The 21,839-nt window shown below is 43.8% G+C and overlaps 1 protein-coding gene and 1 long non-coding RNA gene across 2 annotated transcripts in view; one reads left to right on the forward strand and one right to left on the reverse strand.

Moving 5' to 3' along the window:
* Positions 1–21,839, reverse strand: part of LOC133261107 (uncharacterized) — a 112,951-nt gene that overhangs the window by 72,078 nt on the left and 19,034 nt on the right. The gene's annotated exons all lie outside the window — the stretch shown is intronic.
* On the forward strand, positions 1,053–17,713 carry DDX18 (DEAD-box helicase 18). Its single transcript, XM_061439656.1, has 14 exons — positions 1,053–1,243; positions 3,413–3,970; positions 6,394–6,534; positions 7,920–8,055; positions 8,642–8,742; positions 8,862–9,061; positions 9,154–9,268; positions 11,117–11,256; positions 12,287–12,448; positions 12,785–12,937; positions 13,551–13,664; positions 15,019–15,075; positions 15,398–15,575; positions 16,035–17,713. The coding sequence occupies exons 1-14, from the start codon at positions 1,159–1,161 to the stop codon at positions 16,175–16,177; spliced, it is 2,283 nt and encodes a 760-aa protein (XP_061295640.1). The 5' UTR covers positions 1,053–1,158; the 3' UTR covers positions 16,178–17,713.

Consider the following 21,839-nt stretch of genomic DNA (forward strand, 5'->3'; position numbering starts at 1 on the left):
CACTCCACCAAACAAATTATTCTAGCTTTCATTAACCCTTCCAATTATTGTTCAGTTCAAACTGATTATTGCCAAGAGGAATTTGAGCCCACCAAGACCAATTTTTTTTAAAAAATATGAATTTCTCCATGAACTAGCTCAAATTTTTAAGGTTAGTAACCATTTTTTTTTTTAATGTACCCTCCTCCACACACACATAAAAAGGTCTACTAGCCAATCAGATTGTAATTTCTGTTCAGCACTTCTAAAGGGTCTATGCATGTGAGCTTTGGGGGTTTTAAACCTGAACTTTTCAAACTGGAGCTAATCAGTTAGTAGAGTAGTAGAATCAATTTTAATGCACACTAATCATTGGCTCAGAGGTTAAAGCATCTGCCTCCAATGCGAGAGACCCGGGTTCGATCCCTGGGTCGGGAAATCTCCTGGAGAAGAAAATGGCAACCCACTCCAGTATTCTTGCCTGGAGAATCCCATGGACAGAGGAGCCTGGTAGGCTACAAGTTCACGGGGTCACAAAGAGTCGGACACGACTGAGCGACTTCACTTCACTTCAATCAGAATATTTAATGAATTCAGAATTTAGGATGGGATGAATGGTATCAAAGGAAAAACATAAGAGTGAAACAAGTTAGATTGCTTTGAGAAATGTTATATTTACATTGCGGAGTAGCAAGCGACATAGAAATTGAATGTATTTCTCACCAAGGAGAGTGGTCAACAAGTTTGGAAACACATATCTGTGAGACTTAGGTATTACTCAACTTAAATCGTCCAGAATCCGAAAAGAATAGGAACAGAACGGAGAAGGTAGACTGCCTAAGGCCTTGATTCTTCACTCTTCCCTCAGGGAAGCTCAAACAAAACCAAGTAGCAAGGGTGCGCGCAGCTGGCTCAGATTCAATGGGAACCCCGTGCCGCGTCGCGCCTCCTTTCCCCGAGAGGGCGCTGCACAGAATCCTTTCTCCAAGGGTAGGACGGCGCGCGCGCGCCCGGAAGCACTTCCACCCCGGACGCATTTCCTCTACGCACCAAGGGTGCTCCCATGACGCATTTCCGGCTGGCTGCACTGAGCACGTGTGACTCGAGAGGAAATAACGTCATTTGGGAGAGCCGAAAAGCTGGGCTGTGGCGCTGCGGTGAAGGCTCTTTATCTACAACATGTCTCATTTACCGATGAAACTTCTACGCAAGAAGATCGAGAAGCGGAACCTCAAATTGCGACAACGAAACCTAAAGCTCCAGGGTGAGCTGCGCTGACCTCTCGGCGGCCCGGGTTGTGGAGGGAGCCTGCACGTGGGCCGTGGCGCGCTACGGACTTGGTGACTGCGGCCCCGGTGTGGCGCTGGCAGCTTCCCCCAGAGCACGCGAGTTTGGGGAGCGGGGAGAGGCAACCCTGGGCAGCGCAGGTGCCGGCCCAGCGCAGGTGCCGACTCTGCGTTGCCCAGATCTTTCAACATCAGTTTCTCCTTTCAGAACGCGGACAGGACCCCGGTTGATTTTCTTTCCAGCTGTGCTTGCAGCTGAACCAGGCTGCCCCATTTCCACCCTCCCTATTCCGATTCCTTCACGACCTCTAGGATCCACCTCATCCCCAACCCCCATTTCCCAGCAGACACGTGGGACTTTCTCATCCCCACGCATCTTCCTTTCACATCATCGATTTCTTGTGTGTATCGTTTCAAAACAAGGTGGCTGTCTCTCACTTCACGGACATGCCTGGTACCCTTGCTTTCGCCTATCTACCTGCACTCTGTCTCGACTCCTGCAGAACTTCCTCTCCTAAAGTGTCTCATGCGCGGTCATACGCGTGATGCATATGCTCGTGCCCTGTCTTCCCGCTACTCCTCACTTTAAGTTACACATTTCTTGGGAGCTTCTGCGTATTTGTGTCCATAACAAAGACCATTGCAAAGCATTTTACCTGCATGTGCTGCAGTCCATGAGGTCGCTAAGAGTCGGACACGACTGAGCGACTTCACTTTGACTTCACTTTCATGCATTGGAAAAGGAAATGGCAACCCACTCCAGTATTCTTGCCTGGAGAATCCCAGGGACGGGGGAGCCTGGTGGGCTGCCGTCTCTGGGGTCGCACAGAGTCGGACACGACTGAAGCGACCTAGCAGCAGCAGCACGTTTCTTTACCTACCTCGGTTGGAGTCCTAACTTCCTTACAGGGGAGCAGACATCTTGAAGTTAGTTATGTCAGCCTTTTTAGGTCTTGTATAACAGCAGTCCCTAACCTTTTTGGCACCAGGGACTGGTTTCATGAAAGACAGTTTTTCATGGTGATTAGTGGGGCCGGGGCGGGGAGGTGGGAGTCAGCGGTTCCGGATGATTCAAGCCCGAATTACATTTATTGTGCACTTTATTTCTATTATTGTTATATCAGCTCCCACCTAAGATCATCAGGCATTAGATCCCAGAGGTTGGGGACCTCTGCCCTGTTAGACTTAAGACCCCCTAGGGCAATGTTGGAGGCATACTGCCTTACAGTAGTTGGTTTTGTACAGAGATCAGTTGATTGAAAGAAATCCTGGAGGAGGGAACAAGTGTGTGAATTTTAGGAATAATGTTTTTTAAGTCCCCTAATGTTTACATTTCCTATGGAATAACAAAGCATTGCTGACTACGTCCTGAGAAGGCAATGGCACCCCACTCCAGTACTCTTGCCTGGAAAATCCCATGGATGGAGGAGCCTCCTAGGCTCGTCCATGGGGTCGCTAAGAGTCAGGCACGACTGAGCGACTTCACTTTCACTTTTCACTTCCATGCATTGGAGAAGGAAATGGCAACCCACTCCAGTATTCTTGCCTGAAGAATCCCAGGGACAGAGGAGCCTGGTGGGCTGCTGTCTATGGGGTCGCACAGAGTCGGACACGACTGAAGCGACTTAGCAACAGCAGCAGCAGCTGACTACGTCTTGGTAGTTTAAGATAACAAAAGGTAGTACTTTGTCAATGTATAAACAGAAACTTGTAAAACATTGTTAGGCATTTATGTACAATAAATATCAAGGCAAATAAGTAGTTTCATCAACAGAATTTTCAGTTCGCTGACAGGTGAGAAAGATTTGTCAAATACTTAATATGTATGTTTTGTAAGTACCATTGTTTGGTCCCATCTGTTTAAATATTTAACCTCATTGAAGTTTTCTTGTTTCAGACTTTTGTCTCCTTATGAACAGAGAGGTGGTTTTTTTGAAGTTACAAAATCAATGCAGCATTCCCTCCCTGTTTTTAATTTATTTGTGCTGCAGTGGAATACTATAAAACTGGAACTCATTTTAATGTACACAACAGGAAAGTAAAAGCTAGATCATTTCAGTACTGGAAGCCATGGCATTCCATGAGGGATTGCAGGGTCTCTAAGCAAGCCTCTCCTTTGTCATGATGTGTTTTCCCTTTTTAAACAGGTGCCTCAGCCGTGAGCCTGTCAGAAACTCAAAATGGAGATGTGCCTGAAGAAACAGTGGGAGATGGAAAAGTTAAAAAGTCCTTAAAGCAGTCTGTGAGTGTGGGCTTGTCAGAAGCCCCAAATGGAGATATAGCTAAAGAAACAGTAGGAAGCAGAAAAGTTAAAAAGTCCCTAAAACAACCTATGAGTGCTGGGTTGGCAGAAACCCAAAATGGAGACACATCTGAAGAAGCAGGAGTAAGTGGAAAAGTGAAGAAGTCCCGAAAACAATCTATGAATGCGAGCGTGTCGGAAGCCAGCAATGGAGTCCTGCCTAGGGAAGCCACGGAAAATGTCAAAGCTAAAAAATCTGTGAAAGATTCTGTAAATGTAGGCATGTCAGAAGCCCAAAATGGAGATGTTTTTAAAGGAACAGGGGAAAATGTCAAAGTTAAAAAAGCCTCCAAGAAATCCACCACATTGACCAGTGGAGAAGCAGCAATGCAGTCTCCCAATTCAGAATCAAAAAAGAAGAAGAAGAAGAAAAAGAGAAAAGTAGTGGATGATGCTGGGCCTGGTATGTACTTTTCTTTTTTTTAACTTAAGCCATTAAGTTTTTCAAGTTATCATTCTGCCTTTCCTCTTTTTATTGTAATGTCCACATGACATGCAAGGCTCCCCCCCCCACCCTTACTGGCATGCAAGAAACCAGCCTGGTAGCTAGAGGAAACATCAGAGGAAGGTGCAGTTTAAGTTTTCTCAGAATACTGCTCTTCTTTGGCAGTTAACTGTCTGAGCTTTTTATAAAGTGTACTCTGACATAATATTTTAGATCTACCTATTTCCAAAGAGAATTGTGGAATTACTGACACTAAAGAAATCCGGGCTGGTTTAGAATCCATCTTCTTGAGTCTTTATGAATCAGAGACTTAACATTAATGATTCTTTCACTCACCTCTTTTTTTCCCTGGTTCCTTTTTCCCCACAATAAATTCCTATCTATTCAAAGCAGCATAATGATAATTAAAGTATGCAAAAATAGCAACTGGGAAACTTCTGAATAAATGGAACATTAATTTCCTAGTGAGTAGAATGGCCAGGATTGGGGAAGAGGGGTACTTTCATTTAGAAGATTATTGGACTGAATAAGTTTAGGTGAAAGAACAGGCATTTTAATTGAACTGTGAGTAGGCAGAGATTTCAGGGGAGGGTCGAACAGGTATCAGCAAACTGTTCAGCCTTCTGCCTGTTTTTGCAGACATGCTTAACCGGAACCCTGTGATACCCATTTGTTTACTTGACCTTTGTGATGACAGACCATACAGCCTACAAAACCTAAAGTGTTTACAGATCTGGTTCTTTGTAGATAACATTTGCCAACTCCTGTGTTAGCATGTCCTATTCACCTTTTGTCGGAAATAAAGTTTTCATCTAGAAAGATGCTTTGGATTTTTCAGACATGCCTGGCTGTGTTTTTACTGCCTACAGACTATAATGCGTTTGTAAATTATGAGAAACTGCTTAAACAGAAAGTGAAACAAGACAGAGACTAAAGCGTGAGGATTGACATTACAATTTTGATTTAAAGTGATTGTAATCCTGTTCCAAAATTGTTAGTGCCTTTGGGATTCTTATTCTGAGTATGCTGGAGGAAGTGAGATTTCTGCTCTGAAGCACTGAATCACAGGACTGGAAATTTAAATCCTATTGATAACCTTGAAGAACTGTTTTAACAAGAAGAGAAGTCATAAGCCTTGAAGTCCAGCTGATAGTATTCATGGCCTTTGAACGTGTGGGTCGTACAGAGTTGATCATTTCCCAGAAAGGTGGTCATAAGGTCCAAGGAAGAGGCCAGTCCTGGGTTACAGAGTCCTGAGTTCCGGTTTAGGTCAATTCTGTTCTAACTAACATCACTAACTGCCATGAATTTTTAAAAGCACAGCATGGAGTTAACCTATTTGGCCCAGAGTAGAACATTTAAGAGCATGATGGGAGGTAGGACTAGGAAGGTAGTTTAGGGGACTGTGTTTTGAAAGTTGTGAATGTATGCTAAGAATGAAGAGCTAGGAAGCCTTCCCTCTCCTCTTACCACTTACATTCAAGGAAGCAGCCAGCCAGTTTCTGTCACCCAGCTGAGTAGGTTGTTGCCCTTGCTTTGTAATCTGTCTCAAGTAGTATAAAGAGCCTTTTGTGTTTCTGTTCCCCTTTAAGACAAAATTAGCTTTCATAGAAAATTTGTGTTATGAGAGGAAAAAGTGCTTGTTATGGGTTTTTTTTTTAATTAATCACTTGACCTTGTCTCCTTAATGAATTTTATAGAATTGGGAGTGTTTAGTTCAGCTTATAAAAAATTTCTTACTTAAGACAGTATAATAAGTAGTAAGTCAGAGAAGGAAGTATTATATCACTTATATGTGGAATCTGAAAAAATAGTACAAATGAACTTACAAAACAGAAACAGACTCAGAAACATAGAAAACAAATGTATAGTTACCAAAGGGGAAGGGGGGATGAATAAGTTGGGAGTATGGGATTAACAGGTATTACTACCATCTATAATAGATGATAAGGATTTACTGTATAGCACAGGGAACCATTCAATATAATGAAGGATTTTTTTCTAAATATCAGTAATGCATATACCTATAACGTATGCATAACTGAATCAGTTTGCTGTTTGCCTGAAACCAACACAATATTGTAAATCAACTATAATAAATACATATACTGTGTGTAGTATATATGTGTATATATATACACAAAGAAGCCTAAAAAATAAAGCTTTGTTAGCAGATCTGCGTGTCCTGCTGAGTTTTTTAATACAGCCAGATTTTTTTTTAATCAGGAAAAAGAGGTTCTTAGCAAATTAAAACTGTAAATGTGTTAAGCTTTTGAAAATATGCTTTTTTTTTTTTTTGCATCACACATCTGTTATTTTATGATCTCATTTGGTATTCTTGTTTTTAAAAAATTGGGGGGTATTTGTCCTTTAAACCAAAGATTCCAAAAAAGCAAAAGCTGAGGACATAGGAGAGGCTGAAGATGGTGCCCAGGCTCCTGAAGAAACAGAAAACCGTGTGGAGAAGCCAGATGACGAGGGTGAGGACAGCGAAGTACCCAGCCTGCCCCTGGGACTGACAGGTGATTATCAAAGTGTTTTTCCAGGTAGATTTCTAAAGTGTCACACCTCCCTGGATTATAGAATTTAAAGGTTCAGTTGTAGCATTTATTGACAAGACATGGTTTTATATCTAATTGCTGCTTTTTATCTTCCACATTGTGTGCTTTAGTTCTTATTTCTTTCTCTATTTTTCCTTTTTCTTTATTCCTAACATTAAATATTTTGACATGCACACAAATAGCTCTCAGGGTCCTCTATGTCTTTGGTTTGTCACTTTCCATGTTACAGTAGGAAAGTCATTGGCATGGAAGTCTGGAGCCCAGAGGTTTAATGCTGGCTCCATTACTAACAGACAAGGATGCAATTAACATTACTGAGGGGCGTGTGCCAGGGTCACCTCTTCTGACCTCCATTTCTTTATCTGTAAAGTCAAGAGTTTAGAATCAATTGCTCCTATCTAGAAACGTCTAGCAGTTACTTGAGTTATTTGGTTTGAGGTTTTTGTTTATTAAAATAGTGAAGCCCACAACCCAACCTTTGCAATCAGAATTGCAAAGGTTATTACGGCAGTGGTTCTCAAGCAGGGTAATTTTACCTCCTAAGTAGGGGGACCCATCCCAGTTTTCCCATTTAAGGGGGTGCAACCCTTAAACCTCCTCTGTCCCAGGTAAACAATGGGAGCAGGTGACAAGTGTCCGGTGAGTAGAGGTCAGAGACGCTGCAGGACCTCCTATAGTGCATAGGACAGCCTCTCACAGCAAAGAATTATCCATCCCAAGATGTCAGTGGTGCCAGGGTTGCCAGCGCCTGGGTTATACCTGGGGTGTGTGTTGAGCAGGGAGCTCCCAGGTAGTCTGATGCCTTCCCCTGCTGGTGACCCACCGCACACCTGATATATAGGTACATTCTCACCATCTGGGGCCATCTCTGACTCTTCTCAGTTGTCTTTTTTGGAGAGTTGCTATTTTGATTGATTTCATACTCAGTTTTTATACTGAGTGTTTTCTTTCTTTATTGCAGACTTCCTAAACATTTCATTTCTCTCTGAATTTTCCCCTGAAAGCCTCACACCACCACCCCTGCCCCAGTGTGCCCCCACCTTAGCATTTTTATTTCACATAAGTCCCTTGATTGTACCACCTCGCCAACTCTTTGTTATTTCATTACAGTATAGGCTTTAGATTACACAGCCATTAGCAGTGGAGAAACTTGCAACAAGTATAAGATCTTTTTCTTGTTATATAGGAATGGTTGGTGTTTAGTCTTTTCTTATTGGAAGAAGCTCTTCTAAAGAAGCTTGACATCAACCCAGTAATGTTTTCAATCAGCAAAACAAATTTAGGAAACGCAATATTAACTATTCAGAAAAGGTAAATTTGTTAATGATAAACTGTCTTCTGTTTAGGAGCTTTTGAGGATACTTCATTTGATTCTCTGACTAATCTTGTCAATGAGAACACTCTGAAGGCAATAAAAGAAATGGGCTTTACAAACATGACTGAAATTCAACATAAAAGTATCAGACCACTTCTGGAAGGCAGGTATGGTTAACATTGAGGTTTGGGCATTGGTCCTGGGCTTCCCAAGTGGCGCTAGTGGTAAGGAATTTACCTGCCAGTGCAGGAGATGGAAGAGATGCGGGTTTGATCCCTGAGTCAGGAAGATCCCCTGGAGAGGGAAATTCTTGCCTGGGAAATCCCATGAATAGAGGAGCCTGGTGGGCTACAGTCCATGGGGTCGCAAAGAGTTGGACATGCCTGAGCACGCACACATACACACACTTAATATCTCTGTTTTTAGTGCCAATAGTTTGGGGAAAAAATACCAGTATGTTCTATGGATCTCACATTGTGTCTGATAATATACCTAACCTTCGTTAAAGGCTTTAGGTTATTTATTGATGTTGGAGAAAATTGTTCACTTCTGTTTTTAGCACAATTGTTATTTCTGAGTTAAGTGTTTAACCCACATGATTGATTTCAGTGATAGAGAAGGTGGGGACTCTTTTCTTGTTATAATCTAGCCTCAGTGCCTCAAACATGTGTCGTAGTCCATGGTAGGTATTCAGTAAATACTTGCTGCATGAGTAGAGCAAATATGTTTCTCCTTTTCCGTTTTATTTTTTAGGGATCTTCTAGCAGCTGCAAAAACAGGCAGTGGTAAAACGCTGGCATTTCTCATCCCTGCAGTTGAACTCATTGTTAAGTTAAAGTTCATGCCCAGGAATGGTAAGCCTGTGAGCCCGCTGTCACTGTGAGAATCTTACTAGAAGTCTGTCTTGACTGTGGGCTCACTCCTGGTGTAACTACAGTTTGACTTTGACCATATATCCTGTTTTACTTTTTAGGAACAGGAGTCCTTATTCTCTCACCTACTAGGGAACTGGCCATGCAGACTTTTGGTGTCCTTAAGGAGCTGATGACACACCATGTTCACACATACGGGTTAATAATGGGTGGTAGTAACAGGTCTGCTGAAGCTCAGAAGCTTGCCAATGGGATCAACATCATCGTGGCCACACCAGGCCGTCTCCTGGACCACATGCAGGTAAGAGGACACTGTCGTGAAGCCCCATCTTCTGTCTGTGTGAAACGTACACTTCGCAGCTAACAGTTTTTTTCTGTCCTTTGTCTTGTCAGAATACCCCAGGGTTTATGTATAAAAACCTACAGTGTCTGGTTATTGATGAGGCTGATCGTATCTTGGATGTTGGGTTTGAAGAGGAATTAAAGCAAATCATTAAACTTCTGCCAAGTAAGTGGGTTGCATCTTCATGTGGTTTGCAGAGCAGCTGTTGGAAGTAGTTGAGAATTTTTCCTGTATGAAAACTGTTAATGTCAGCATTTTAATTTAACCAAGTGAGGTTGTTGTGCCGGTCAGCCTTAGAGGTAGTTTGCAATATATACATCGATCTTACTGGTAACTTACTACAATGGTTTTGCCATTTGAGAGCTTACAGTGCAAGTTAAACAGTTTTAACGTATGTCTCGTTCCTGTCCATCCCTGCCACCCCATCTCTCATCCTCCAGTAGTCATCAACTTGGTGCCTTCTGTGTTATGTTTAAGTCGTATGTACCTCGGTTATAGTACTTGAAACATTTATAAACTGCTTATATCTATAACAGTGTGGTTCCGTGCCTTATATGATTTGTTTCTTACTGCTTCATCGAGGTATAATTAACATCATAATCTTTACATGTTTTTACATGTAAAGATTGTTATGTTTTAAGTATATAATTTGATACATTTTGTCCTGTTTACACCTTGAAGCCATCACCACAGTCAATACAGTGAATATTCTCATAACTCTCAAAGAGCACTTTATGTCCCTTTGTGGTCCCTCCCTCTCTCCCTCAGTAGCAACAGCCCTCCCCTGCTTACAACCACTGCTCACAGGTCTCCTCTCTCACAGGTGGCTGTTGGTCTGCCCTCTGTCAGTGTAGATCAGTTTGCATTTTTCAGGGATTCGTATGAATGGAATCATATGGTATTACTGTCTTTTTGTCTCTTCTTGTGCTCAGCAAATTCTGTGATTTGTCTGTGCCATTACATTTTCAATAGTTCTTTGCTTTGTTCCTCCCTGGCATTCTATTGTTTAAATATGCCACAACTTGTTTATCCATTTAATTGTTGATGGATGACTGGGTTGTTAACAGTTTTGGTCTGTTACATATAAGGTGGCTATGAACATCCACCTACAACTCTTTATGGGTGTATATCGCCTTTTCTGTGGTGTGATTATCTAGGAATGGAGTGACGGGTGTTACGTTTAATTTGTATCATTTTACATCCCCATCAGCAGAGTATGGAAGTTCCAGTCGTTCCTGTTAAGTCGTTCCTGTTAAGTCTTGAAATTAGGTAGTGTTAATCCTCCAACTTTGTTAATTTGTTTGTCTGTTCCCATCGTTTGCATTTCTGTATGAATGTTAGAATGTTTGTCAGTCTCTGTAATATCGATCATTGGTGGAAGATAAAGTTGGGTCCTTCAGCACATGAATGAGGTAGATCTCCATTTATCAGCTTCCTAATTTCTCTCAGAAGTGTTTCAGAGTTTTCACTGTACAGGTTTTTTCATACCTTATGTGTAAAAATTTTCCCTTTATTGTTTTCATGTCTGATTGCACTGGCCAGACCCTCCAGTGTACTCCTGAGTAGAACTGGCGAAAGAACACATCTTTATCTCACTCCTGGTCTTAGGTGGGAAAGCATTCGGTCTCAGCACTAAGTGTGATGCAGATGCTGCACGTCTAGATGCCCTGTATAAAACTGAGGATGATCCCTTTCGTTCCTAGTCTGCTGTTTCTTAAATCAGGAATAAATGTTAAATTCTGATAGATGCTTATATTTCTGAATTTACTTTGCTAAAATTTTGTTAAAGATGAGTTGGAAAGCTGTCCTAAGTGAGCTTTAGCGGAAATTGTCCATTTCAACTCAGTTGTCAAATCTATAGACATAAAGTTGCCCTTGCTGTTCCTCTCTTACTGTCTATAGTGATACCATGTTTCTATTTTCTGAAAGTTCTACTTAGCGCATCTTTAGTTGTGAAGCAGTTCTAAAAATTCCCTGAAAAATTTGGGTTATTTTTCTATGGTTGTGTTTCAGCACGCAGACAGACCATGCTCTTCTCTGCCACACAAACTCGAAAAGTTGAAGACCTGGCGAGGATTTCTCTGAAAAAGGAGCCTTTGTATGTTGGTGTTGATGATGATAAAGCTAATGCAACTGTAGACGGTCTTGAGCAGGTACTTCTTGTCACTGCCTTCCATTTTAAGGATATCCTTTGATGTTTCCTTGGAAGTGTTTGGAGGATCCTCTAAAAAGCAAATGGGTTAACGAACTTAATAAAATACCACCAAGTTTATAGGAGTAAAATGAATTTTGTTGTTCAATAATATCTTGCGCTAAGATGTGAGGTGAGTTAGAAGGTGGAGAGGCTGGTTTCAAGCATGTAACTGTGGAAATGAGGTGACAAAGAGCCAAAACAGCTTTATTAAAAATAGAACTTTAAGATTGAGTCTTTTGATGAGTAAAATATTTCTTTCCTGTAACAATTTAGCTTACAAACCTTTCATTGGTTGTTTAGTTTTAAAAAATATATTCACCTAGCTTTGTGATCGGAGAAGGCAGTGGCACCCCACTCCAGTACTCTTGCCTGGAAAATCCCATGGACGGAGGAGCCTGGTGGGCTGCAGTCCATGGGGTTGCAACTGAGCGACTTCGCTTTCACTTTTCACTTTCATGCATTGGAGAAGGAAATGGCAACCCACTCCAGTGTTCTTGCCTGGAGAATCCCAGGGACGGCGGAGCCTGGTGGGCTGCCGTCTCTGGGGTCACAGAGTCGGACATGACTGAAGCGACTTAGCAGCAGCAGCAGCTTTGTGATATTGTTTAGGATAGTGCACTTCAGCTGTGGTTATTTAGGATCTTGCCTTTAAGGACCTTCTAAAAATGAATCATTGATACATTTTGAAGGTTCCAGTTAATAGAGGTATTGGTATTACTATGATTACAAGAACTTGATAACCAGTAGTCTCAGAAATACGGAAAATATTTAGTATCCAGTGATTATAGCCAATAAAAGGAATCGAAAGATTTAAAATCAGTCTTATTTTAGGACTGCATTATTATAATGAAGGTAGTAATTTTGCTATAGGTGAGGCTTAACAGTGTATACGCCATGTTAATCTGTTTTCTCCATCAGATTATATTGGTTCATGAAGTTCAAAGTGTCCATTCGATTATTTTGTGTCTGTTCACTTGAACCTCTTCTAGGGGTATGTTGTCTGTCCTTCTGAAAAGAGATTCCTCCTGCTCTTCACATTCCTTAAGAAGAACCGGAAGAAGAAACTAATGGTTTTCTTTTCATCCTGTAAGTCCGTGAAATACCACTATGAGTTGCTGAACTACATCGATTTGCCTGTCCTGGCCATTCATGTAAGTGGTTATGATAAGCTTATTACAAGCAGCTTACCCTTAGCGAGTTATGTAGGTTGTGGGGATTATGGTATTGTCCTTGCCTCCAAACATAGTTCTGAGTAATTTGGACAAATAACAGGTGATGGGTCCTGTGAGGAGGGAATTTTGCCAGGGGTGGGGGCAGGCAGTGGGAACCTGAAAGGAGGAACCGATGCCATCGCTTGGGGAAACAGGCCGGGTACTGAACTTGAAATAAAGCAGCTAACAGTTCCACAGTTTAGGGGTTCTACACCGAGACCTCCCACAAATAGTCTCAAATTTCCTCTTCCAATGGATGTTTTGTTTTGGTTCTAGGGAAGGCAAAAACAAAATAAGCGTACGACCACGTTCTTCCAGTTTTGCAATGCAGATTCAGGGATCTTGTTGTGTACAGACGTGGCAGCTAGAGGGCTGGATATTCCTGAAGTGGACTGGATTGTTCAGTATGACCCTCCAGATGACCCCAAGGTAACTGGCATCCTCTAGTTATCTCCCCAGGTTCCCTGAGAAGTACCCCATCCCACATATTATTCCTCAAGCTGCTCCAGTCATGCTTCAGCGTACAGCCATACAGCGACTCTGCAGTATCTCAGTGATGCTTCCAGCGTTTAAGGCTTTCGCAGGACCCAGAGAGGGTGTGTACAAGGAAATTTGAGAGGCATCAGTGGGACTTGACTTAGGAACATTGCCTGCTTGGGGCAGTCTATTAAACAGCAGTAGATGTCAGAGGAATAAAATGTGCTTATGGAGATAGATGCCAGTCTTTAGTATATGTAGTAAAATAAGTTTTTTTAGGTATTTTCAACAAAAGGTAGATTATATAAGTTGTCAGCCATTTGAATGTTTGCAAAAGCCCTTATGAAGTTGAAGCACACTTACTAGTCATTTGATTGGATCATAGAATTAATGTGAATGTCCTGTCCAGCTCTCCTTGGCCTCGGTACTATCTCTGTGGGGATGGTGCCTGCAGAAGGGATGGGGGACCACTAGCTTTGGGGAGCACGGTGATAGGCTGTGTGGCAAGCACCAAGGTTGCCGTGCAAGCCAGTGTATTACCTCAGGTGTTCTCTCTCCACCAAAGGAGTACATTCACCGTGTGGGCAGAACAGCCAGAGGCCTGAATGGAAGAGGGCATGCCTTGCTCATTTTGCGCCCTGAAGAATTGGGTTTCCTTCGCTACCTGAAGCAATCCAAGGTAAAGATCTTCACGTGGAAAACCTTACACTAGGGACAGATTCCTCTACGCAAGAATTGTTTGCCGGTGCACATGGCCTCAGGCACCGTTTCTAGTTGTGTCCAAGGGGTTCCTAGTTGTTACCATTCTGTTAGGACAGTTGGTGCAGCGGTTTAGCAAATGAGCCTTCTGTGGGTCTTGTCCAGGAAATATGAGCCAAAAACTACCCACAAAGCACTGTGCTTGAGCCCTGTGTCACTCAGGGGGCGTCCCTGTCCCTAGTCTTCCCACAGCCCTGTTGGAAGCCTCCTCTGCTCCTGCTCCCCTCCTGTCTTCACCTCACCCAAAGCTGCAGGGAGGCCATCCCCTCCTACCCCTTCCCCTTCCGGGCCCCAGTCCTTGCCTGGCAGTTAGCGCTTTACTGTCTGTAATCTCGGACCAAAAAGATAACTTCAGCCCTGAATCCACCCTTCTGTCATGAGCTCCAGCATGGCTGCTGCATATTGCCTTTCCTTAGTCTGCTGTTTTGAAAAGTGGGTTCTGTTTTAACTCCTCTGATTCTGGGCTCAGTCCACCCTCCTCTGACTTTGGCCTTTCTGCTGCCGAGTCTTGTGAATGCTTGTCGGCCTTGTCTTTCCCGGCGTTTGCCTCCTTGTTGGCACAGTGTTGCCTGGTGGATTTTCCCCCACCACCCAACTAGCAGCAGGTCCTAGAAATTGCCATCCCGCCTTTGCAGTTTTTCTCTAGCTACCTGGTTCCTGGTTCCTCTGGGAGGGTGTTGCTGATCTCATCCCTCCTTCGTGTGCCCCCAGCACAGGTGCTTATCCAGTTGTCTGCCCACTCACCTGTCTCCACCCAGGGCCTGGGACTCGGGTGGCTGTTCTTTTTCCCCAGCACCTGCATGGGCACTTTTCCAGTTGTCTCATAAGAGATGACTGGTAAGAAATCCCTCCCGTAGGAGTTGGTGGTCACAAACACCAGTTTCAGAAACCCTGGTGTCACAGACCCCCATCACAGGGCAGTGTGGTGTCAGGGCAGCTTTCCCAGCACTGAGAGAAGAGCTAGTGGTTCTGTAAAGTAGAAGCTGAAAGCTGCTTCATCACATTGCATCCACAGAGATGTTTATTTAGAGAAGAGGGCGTCAGTGCATATCATTGCCCCACTTAGTTTCACAGCTTTTCTTTGAGGAGGGTTCCATTCAGAGTGCATTAGGAGAGGGAAGGTACACCTCTCCCATTGGCATTGGGAGACAGGGAAACAGGTGTCTGGCCCATGAAATTGAAGTTCCACAAGCTTTTCCCTTCCGTCTCATCAGTGACTGATGAGTTGCATCAGACCAACCCGGTTTACTAACCTGCATGCTTTTGTTTTCTAGGTTCCATTAAGTGAATTTGAGTTTTCCTGGTCTAAAATTTCTGACATTCAGTCTCAGGTATGTGGGAGGGGTGGAGGGCGGGGGGGCATCCCAACCCTGCCTCTGTGGTGTCTCATTAACAGTCACTCTCCTCCAAGCCTACCTTTCCATAAGTGGGAAGTCTGGACTTGAGTGACCATTGCTGTGTCCTGCGGTGCTGGTGAGCACATTCCTATACTGTCTACCTGGTTTCAGCCTGTACCTTACATGAATTTTGTCATTATTCTTACTGCACCTGGATTTTGCAGATATTACAAAGCTTGGAGCAAGTGTTTTGGAACAAATGTTATAGATGAATTGTGCTTTCTTGTATTAATGCCAATATTTATTTCTGTTTCAGCTTGAAAAACTGATTGAAAAGAACTACTTCCTCCATAAGTCAGCCCAGGAAGCATATAAGTCATACATTCGAGCCTATGATTCCCATTCCCTGAAACAGATCTTCAATGTTAATAACTTAAATTTGCCTCATGTTGCTCTGTCATTTGGCTTCAAGGTGCCTCCTTTTGTTGATTTGAGTATCCTTTTCTGTGTGGTTATGAATTTGTCCAGGAACTGGGCCAGAAGCTTGACCAGGGGCTCTGGGGCTTAGCACTCAGGTTGGCTTGTGCTCTGGCTGAGGCCTGGGGCCCAGGTGGTCATCTCAGGCACTGACCTCATGTCAGTGCTCGCGTGGGGTAGTCAGGGTGGAGACAACAGAGACGAGACAGTTTATGGCTTTAAAAAAGGACAGTGGAATTTGAGTGGCAAAGAGAGCCAGGGAAGTTGTAATATGTTAAGTATTAACGGGGTTTAAAAATCTTACCTGCTAGTTTTAGCCCCCGGTCATGTGGCCACTCCTGATTCGAGTGTTCACATTGTGGTGGCTCAGGGAGGGGTGGTGGGGCCCCAGGTATACAGCTGGCTGGTTCTCCCCTAGGTGGTGGTTTGGAGTTGGTTGTCTTTGTGTTGCTGGATTTCCTTAATGCCCCCTTTAGATGTGAACACCAATGACGGCAAAGTTAGAAAGCGAGGCGGTGGCGGTGGATTTGGCTACCAGAAAGCCAAGAAAGTCGAGAAGTCCAAGATCTTCAAACACATAAGCAAGAAGCCATCTGACAGCAGGCAGTTCTCTCACTGAAGACATACCTTTGTCCTGAAACGGATTTTCTTTTTCTTGCTGTAAGAAAGGAGTTTGTGTTACTTTAGGATTTGGACTCGTCTAACGAGTATGAATTGACTTGGGTTGCCGGCACTGAGGTTTCCAGTGAGTCTCCTTTTTGGGGATATAAAACAGGTCACGATGCCTTGATTGCCCAAGAGCAAAGCAACGCATCTTTCTAGTCTTTGTGATGATAGGATATTTCTAAGTGTAAATCTTTTTTTTTCCCCAAACTTGTTACTGTTTTAATGTAATTCTTCTGGTACCTTGCCTTCCTAGTGTCTGAAGCCTCTTGTGACTTGGATTGCTGTGTCAGCCCGCCAGAAAGGGCAGGTGACCGGACACTGGACAGGTGGTGGTGGTGCAGAAAAATTGTCTCAATTTTTTTTTTGGTTTCAGTTTTTTCTTGGACCTTAACAGTAGTTTTTTGACCCCTCCTGAAAATGTTGCTGTGTGAAAGGGCAGAGAGCTTTGGGAAATCCCTAAGAAGCACCTTCAGTTAAGGGGGCACTGGGCTTTTATATGCCAGACTTTGAAACAATGAGCCTTTCTCCATTTTACTTTTTCAGGAGTAAGAAATATGGGTTGTCATTGTTATTTGAATAAAGCTCCCATAGCAGTCCTGACATTGAGAGTAGGTTGGGGGAAATCCTAGATATTTTAGTTTCATTTACAAGTGTAGTCTCTGCTGTTCTCCATTTGGTCACTTAGCAGACTGAGGCGCAAAGAGCGGTGGCACTCCTCAGTCAGATTTGTTTCTTTGAAGTGGTTTCGATTTTGATGAGTCCTTCCAACTCGAAATACTTCCAACAGTATTTAGAAGGCAAAAGCATCTTTTTGAGAAAAACTGCCTCTTCCAGACCCGTAAAACGAAAATAGATTTATGGTGAAAACTGAAAGTGAGCACACAGCAGAATAGCAAAGGCAGTGGTTTGGTCAGATGGGATTTTTGTTGTAGTAATTTTTGATTTCTGGTGTGTTTGATGTTTTATTTCTAGTGTGTTTTATAACTACAAAATGGTTATTACATTTTGTAGTAATTTAAAACCAAAGTTGCTAGCATCATTTTACCGTTGTACCAGTTAATATTCAGATTCCTATTAAATGTGCTAAGAATATTAAATGTCGAAGAAACAGTCTGGTAAACAGCATTCCAGTAGGTAAAGAATGATACTGTCCCACATCTGGGCTTGACCACCGTCCCCCTCGCTGGACATCTCCTGGGCTTCAGACCTTGATTGTTGGACTCCTGGCGTTTAATACCTGTTTCTCTTTACAGTGACTTTTGTTTCAGAAATAATCATGTTTCAAAAAGTACACAAAAGCAGAGAAGAATATTTAATCACTGAACAGAAGCAAATACTGTTAATATTTTGATACTTAATCTTCCAGTGTTTTGTATATGTACTTTAAAATTTTTTTTATCAAAAGTGAAGTTAAATGATCCTCTACCCAGTATTTGTAACCATCTTGTTTCATAACTTATTTTCCTGTGTCATTAAACAATTACATCAACTTTGTATCATTTATTACTGCTTTCACCTTGCTTGGTCCAGCCTGGACTTGAGTCCTGGATGCCTGCCTACCCCACCCAGCCTGTCTCTCCTTGTTACATTGTGTCTGGTGTCCATTGGTCTTGCCATTTGTGAGAAAAGCATATAAACAGAAAGTGGAAAAATTATTTTTACTCCTATAATGGCTAACCTCAGGACTTGCTGGGAGTCCTATGTGAGATTATGCTCACAAGGCCAGTCCAGCCTAGGGACATCCAGACAACCTGCCTGGCCAGGATTCACATGGGAGGGAGCCAGTCACCAGAATCTGCAAGGCCCATTTGCACACAGAGAAGACCGCTTAAGTCCCTGTGCTAAGAGCACAGCTGCAGGTGGCGTGTGTGGGGCCATTAATTTGACGAACAGGATTGAATGGTCTCTTTATCCAGCAAGGCCAGGCAGCATCACTATCCAAGTAGGAACCTTTAGGTCCTGCGGGCTGCAGGTGGTGTCGTCATTGCAATTTCTAGATTTCTTTTGGTCTTAACTGCCCAGGTGCAAGCTGAATTCAAATTTAAAAGGGTCTTGTTTATTCAAAAATTCGTAGTAGTTAAAAAGTCTGGGACCAGAATGCCTGGATTCCAATTCCAGTTCTCTTTCCTGGGCCTGTTAAATGAGTAGAACAAAGAATACCAAAACCTGCTTTGTAAGGTGGTATGAATTGAATGTAGTAACATGTAAGGTACTAGGATGGTGTCCAGTATAAAGCACTCGGTACCTGTTGGCTGTCTTTATCAGTACATAAATCCTACACGGAAGGCCCGCTTCCCAACAGCAGTAGGTACACGGACTCTGAAAAGCCTGAACCAGCTTGGGCCTTTTGGAGAATAGACCAAGGATTTTTGACAGTCCAGGTCCCCTGGAATTCTGATCAGACCTAAGTTTTGGGAAGTGTTCCAATCTTGTCATACCTTCTTAAGACAACCATCAGGTAGATTGATGCAGTTTTCAAGGCTACTCTTCAGACTAGGTATTCTGGTAGAACAATGACTTCATAAACCGTAAATCTTTATGAATTAAGAGCCTGCTAGGTGCCAGAAACTGTGGAAGACACAGATGCATATGGCTGAGCTCTTAGGAACCTTGGAGGTCTAGAGAAGTTGTCATGAGCAATTGTAACATTGTTTTCCAAGTCATGTGACAGATGCAGATACATAGAGATTCCGGCTATTTCTAAGCCTGGAAATTCTGCATCCTTGAATTCTGGCAGACTTCAGCTGAAAAAGAGGTGTTGGAACCTTCTCCATCTATGGATGACAGACTGTTGTTCTGGGACATGAGTTCCCAAATGCCACACAATGTACCACACAAGAAACCCTGAGAATTTTAAGATTTTTCTTGCCCCATGCCCAAGAGATTTAGCAGAGCAAAGGAATCGGTGATTCTCAGCACGCTGGGTGTGAGAACATCCAGTCTAGAATACAAACACATACACGATCTTGGTAAACCTTGTAATGCTATCATCTTGCAAAATAAAAATGCCCAAGACAGGAAATGGTGTTAGTGTATTTAGTTATCCACAAAGCAGGGTGGCAAGAGGAAACACCTAAGACTTCTGGTAAGAAACAGCTGTGCCTTTGTTTGAATGCCTCATGTGGGAAAGCACAGCATAGGGCAGCCTTGGCCCCCATGTCTCCCCTAGACAGGCAGAGTCTCAAGATTCCCTGACAGTGCTCCATTCAGTTGGGATCCAGTTGGTTGGTGTTCACACAGGAGATGTCACATAGAGACAGCCATTCTTCTCTCTAGGACCCAGCATCTTCATTTGTTCGAGGGGCCGAGGATCATCTGATCTCCTGCCTGTGTTCAGAGAGCATGCCATGTAAGTCCTCCTGGGTTGTCAGGATCACCTCCCATTGGAAAGCAGAAAAGCCTCCCCTGTAGTCAGAAGGGCTATAATTTATGTATAAACGGAAAGGCTTCCCAGGTGGTCAAGAACCCATCTGCCAATGCAGGAAACAGAGCGTGCGTTCAATCCCTGAACTGAGAACAACAGAAAAGGGATCGGATGGGTCAGAAACAGAACAATGTCTTTTCGGACTTTTCTTGCTGTTGTACACCCTCTCCCCACGATGAAAACGTCATGGTTTCAGATGCTTTAGGCCAGTAAAGCTAGGGAGGTGTCATACAATTCCTGAGAGTCCGCATCGCGCCAGCAGGGAGCGCCTTCAGCCGGCAGACCCCTTTGCGCCGGATCCCCGGATTGATCGTCTTCAATTTGTTGGCACAAGAGGGCGACAGGGAGGTCCCTACCGCTACCCGGGGGAGAGTGGAGGCGGCCACTAGCCAGGCTCCATCCTGCTCAGGGTAGGCGCGTGTGTCCCTAGATGCAGATGGGACACAGCAGCGAGCCTGCGCCCTTGATCCCGGACAGAGCGGGCGGTGCTGGCCAGGGCACAGGAGGCGTGGCTCGCAGCCCTGTTAACCAGGGCCGTCTTGCCTGGAAAATCCCCATGGACAGAGGAGCCTGGCTGGTCGCAGTCCATGGAGTCGGAGTCAAACGCGACTTTAGTGATTGAGCACGCAGGGTGATAGAGGAATATTTTTAAAGGTCAGAAACCGCACGAGCAGTGGTCTCAACTTTGTTCAGAGAAACTGTATTTGAGCATCTAATAAGGGTAAACCAGGTAATAACTAGACCAGGTAGCTCAGCTGGTAAAGAATCTGCCTGCAATGCAGGAGACCCTGCTTCCATTCCTGGATTGGGAAGATCCTCTGGAGAGGGGATGTGCTACCCACTCCAGTATTCTTGGGCTTTCCTGGTGGTTTAGCTGGTAAAGAATCCACATGCAATGTGGGAGACCTGGGTTGGATCCCTGGGTTGGGAAGATCCTGGAGAAGGGAAAGACTATCTACTCTGGTATTCTGGCCCGGAGAATTCCATAGACTACAGTCCATGGGGTTGCAAAGAGTCGGACAGGACTGAGTGACTCACTTTATGACTTGCCTGGTGGCTCAGACTGTAAAGAGTCTGCATGCAGTGCAGGAGACCTGGGTTCAATATAGGTTCAGTCCCTAGGTTGGGAAGATGATCTGGAGAAGGAAATGGCAACCCACTCCAGTGTTCTTGCCTGGAGGATCCCACGGACCAGGGAGCCTGGTGGGCTGCCACCTATTGGGTCGCACACAGTCAGACATGACTGAAGTGACTTAGCAGCAGCACACAAGGATTCTATGAACCAATATGATAAGCCTTTCAGAAATGTTCACTGCTATTAGCAGAAAAGGACATGTACTTTCGGAAGCAATAAGAGTCCAGGCGGAGAACCTGGGCAGAAGTCAGAGAAAGGAGGCTGGAAAGCCAAGCCATGAAGTTTGGATTTCAATTTGGTTTGCAATGGAGAAAAAGCAGGTGCTATATCAAATTGGGCATCAGGATTCGTGCTGGCTAATGGGTGTTTACGGTGGAGATATTGTTCCCTTGTGGCTTAGCCACTCAGTCATGCCTGACCCCCTGGACTGTACCCAGGCTCCTCTGTCCATGGGATTCTCTAGACAAGAATACTGGAGCAGGTTGCCATTTCCTCCTGCAGAGGATCTTCCTGACCCAGGGATCAAACCCACATCTCCTGCACTACAGACAGATTCATTACCATGGAGGCACCAGGGTGGCTTAGAATGGAGAGGACCAGGGTGAAACTGGAGGTGGGGAAAGGTGGGAATTAGGGAAAGAAGCACAGATATGAGACATTGTCATTCCAGACACACACCAAAGGAGGCGAGGGTGAAACCCGAGTAGCTCGAAAAAGACCATGTGCTGACCACAAAGACAGGGGAGCAGAGAGAAAGGCGGTGGTTGTTGTAAGAATGAAATAAGTCAACAAATGCAAAGCAGCTTCTGACACAGCAAGGACTGAACATGTTTTAACCCTCTTGTCTCCCATTATGAAAATGCTGTCTTGTCTTGCCTTGTAATTATTTCATGTGGCAAAGTTTTAGCTTCTGGGCCAGTTCATCAGCATACATACAAATATTTTCCAAGTCTCCAATTTTCTTGCTGATCATTTTTGTACTTTGTGCTTACACCTATTTCATATGGAAATTTTCTTCTTTCTGTTTCCTGATGTCTCTGCATCTAGACCAGTGGT

This window comes from Bos javanicus, chromosome 2 (assembly GCF_032452875.1).
Source record: "Bos javanicus breed banteng chromosome 2, ARS-OSU_banteng_1.0, whole genome shotgun sequence".
NCBI lineage: Eukaryota > Metazoa > Chordata > Mammalia > Artiodactyla > Bovidae > Bos > Bos javanicus.

Bases quoted from the DNA above. Each gene is read 5' to 3' on its own strand.
- DDX18 (XM_061439656.1), top strand. From the start codon at position 1,159: ATGTCTCATTTACCGATGAAACTTCTACGCAAGAAGATCGAGAAGCGG. The intron at 12,449-12,784 runs GTAAGTGGTTAT...TTTTGGTTCTAG, and splicing joins TGCCTGTCCTGGCCATTCAT to GGAAGGCAAAAACAAAATAA. The intron at 15,576-16,034 runs GTATCCTTTTCT...TGCCCCCTTTAG, and splicing joins GCCTCCTTTTGTTGATTTGA to ATGTGAACACCAATGACGGC.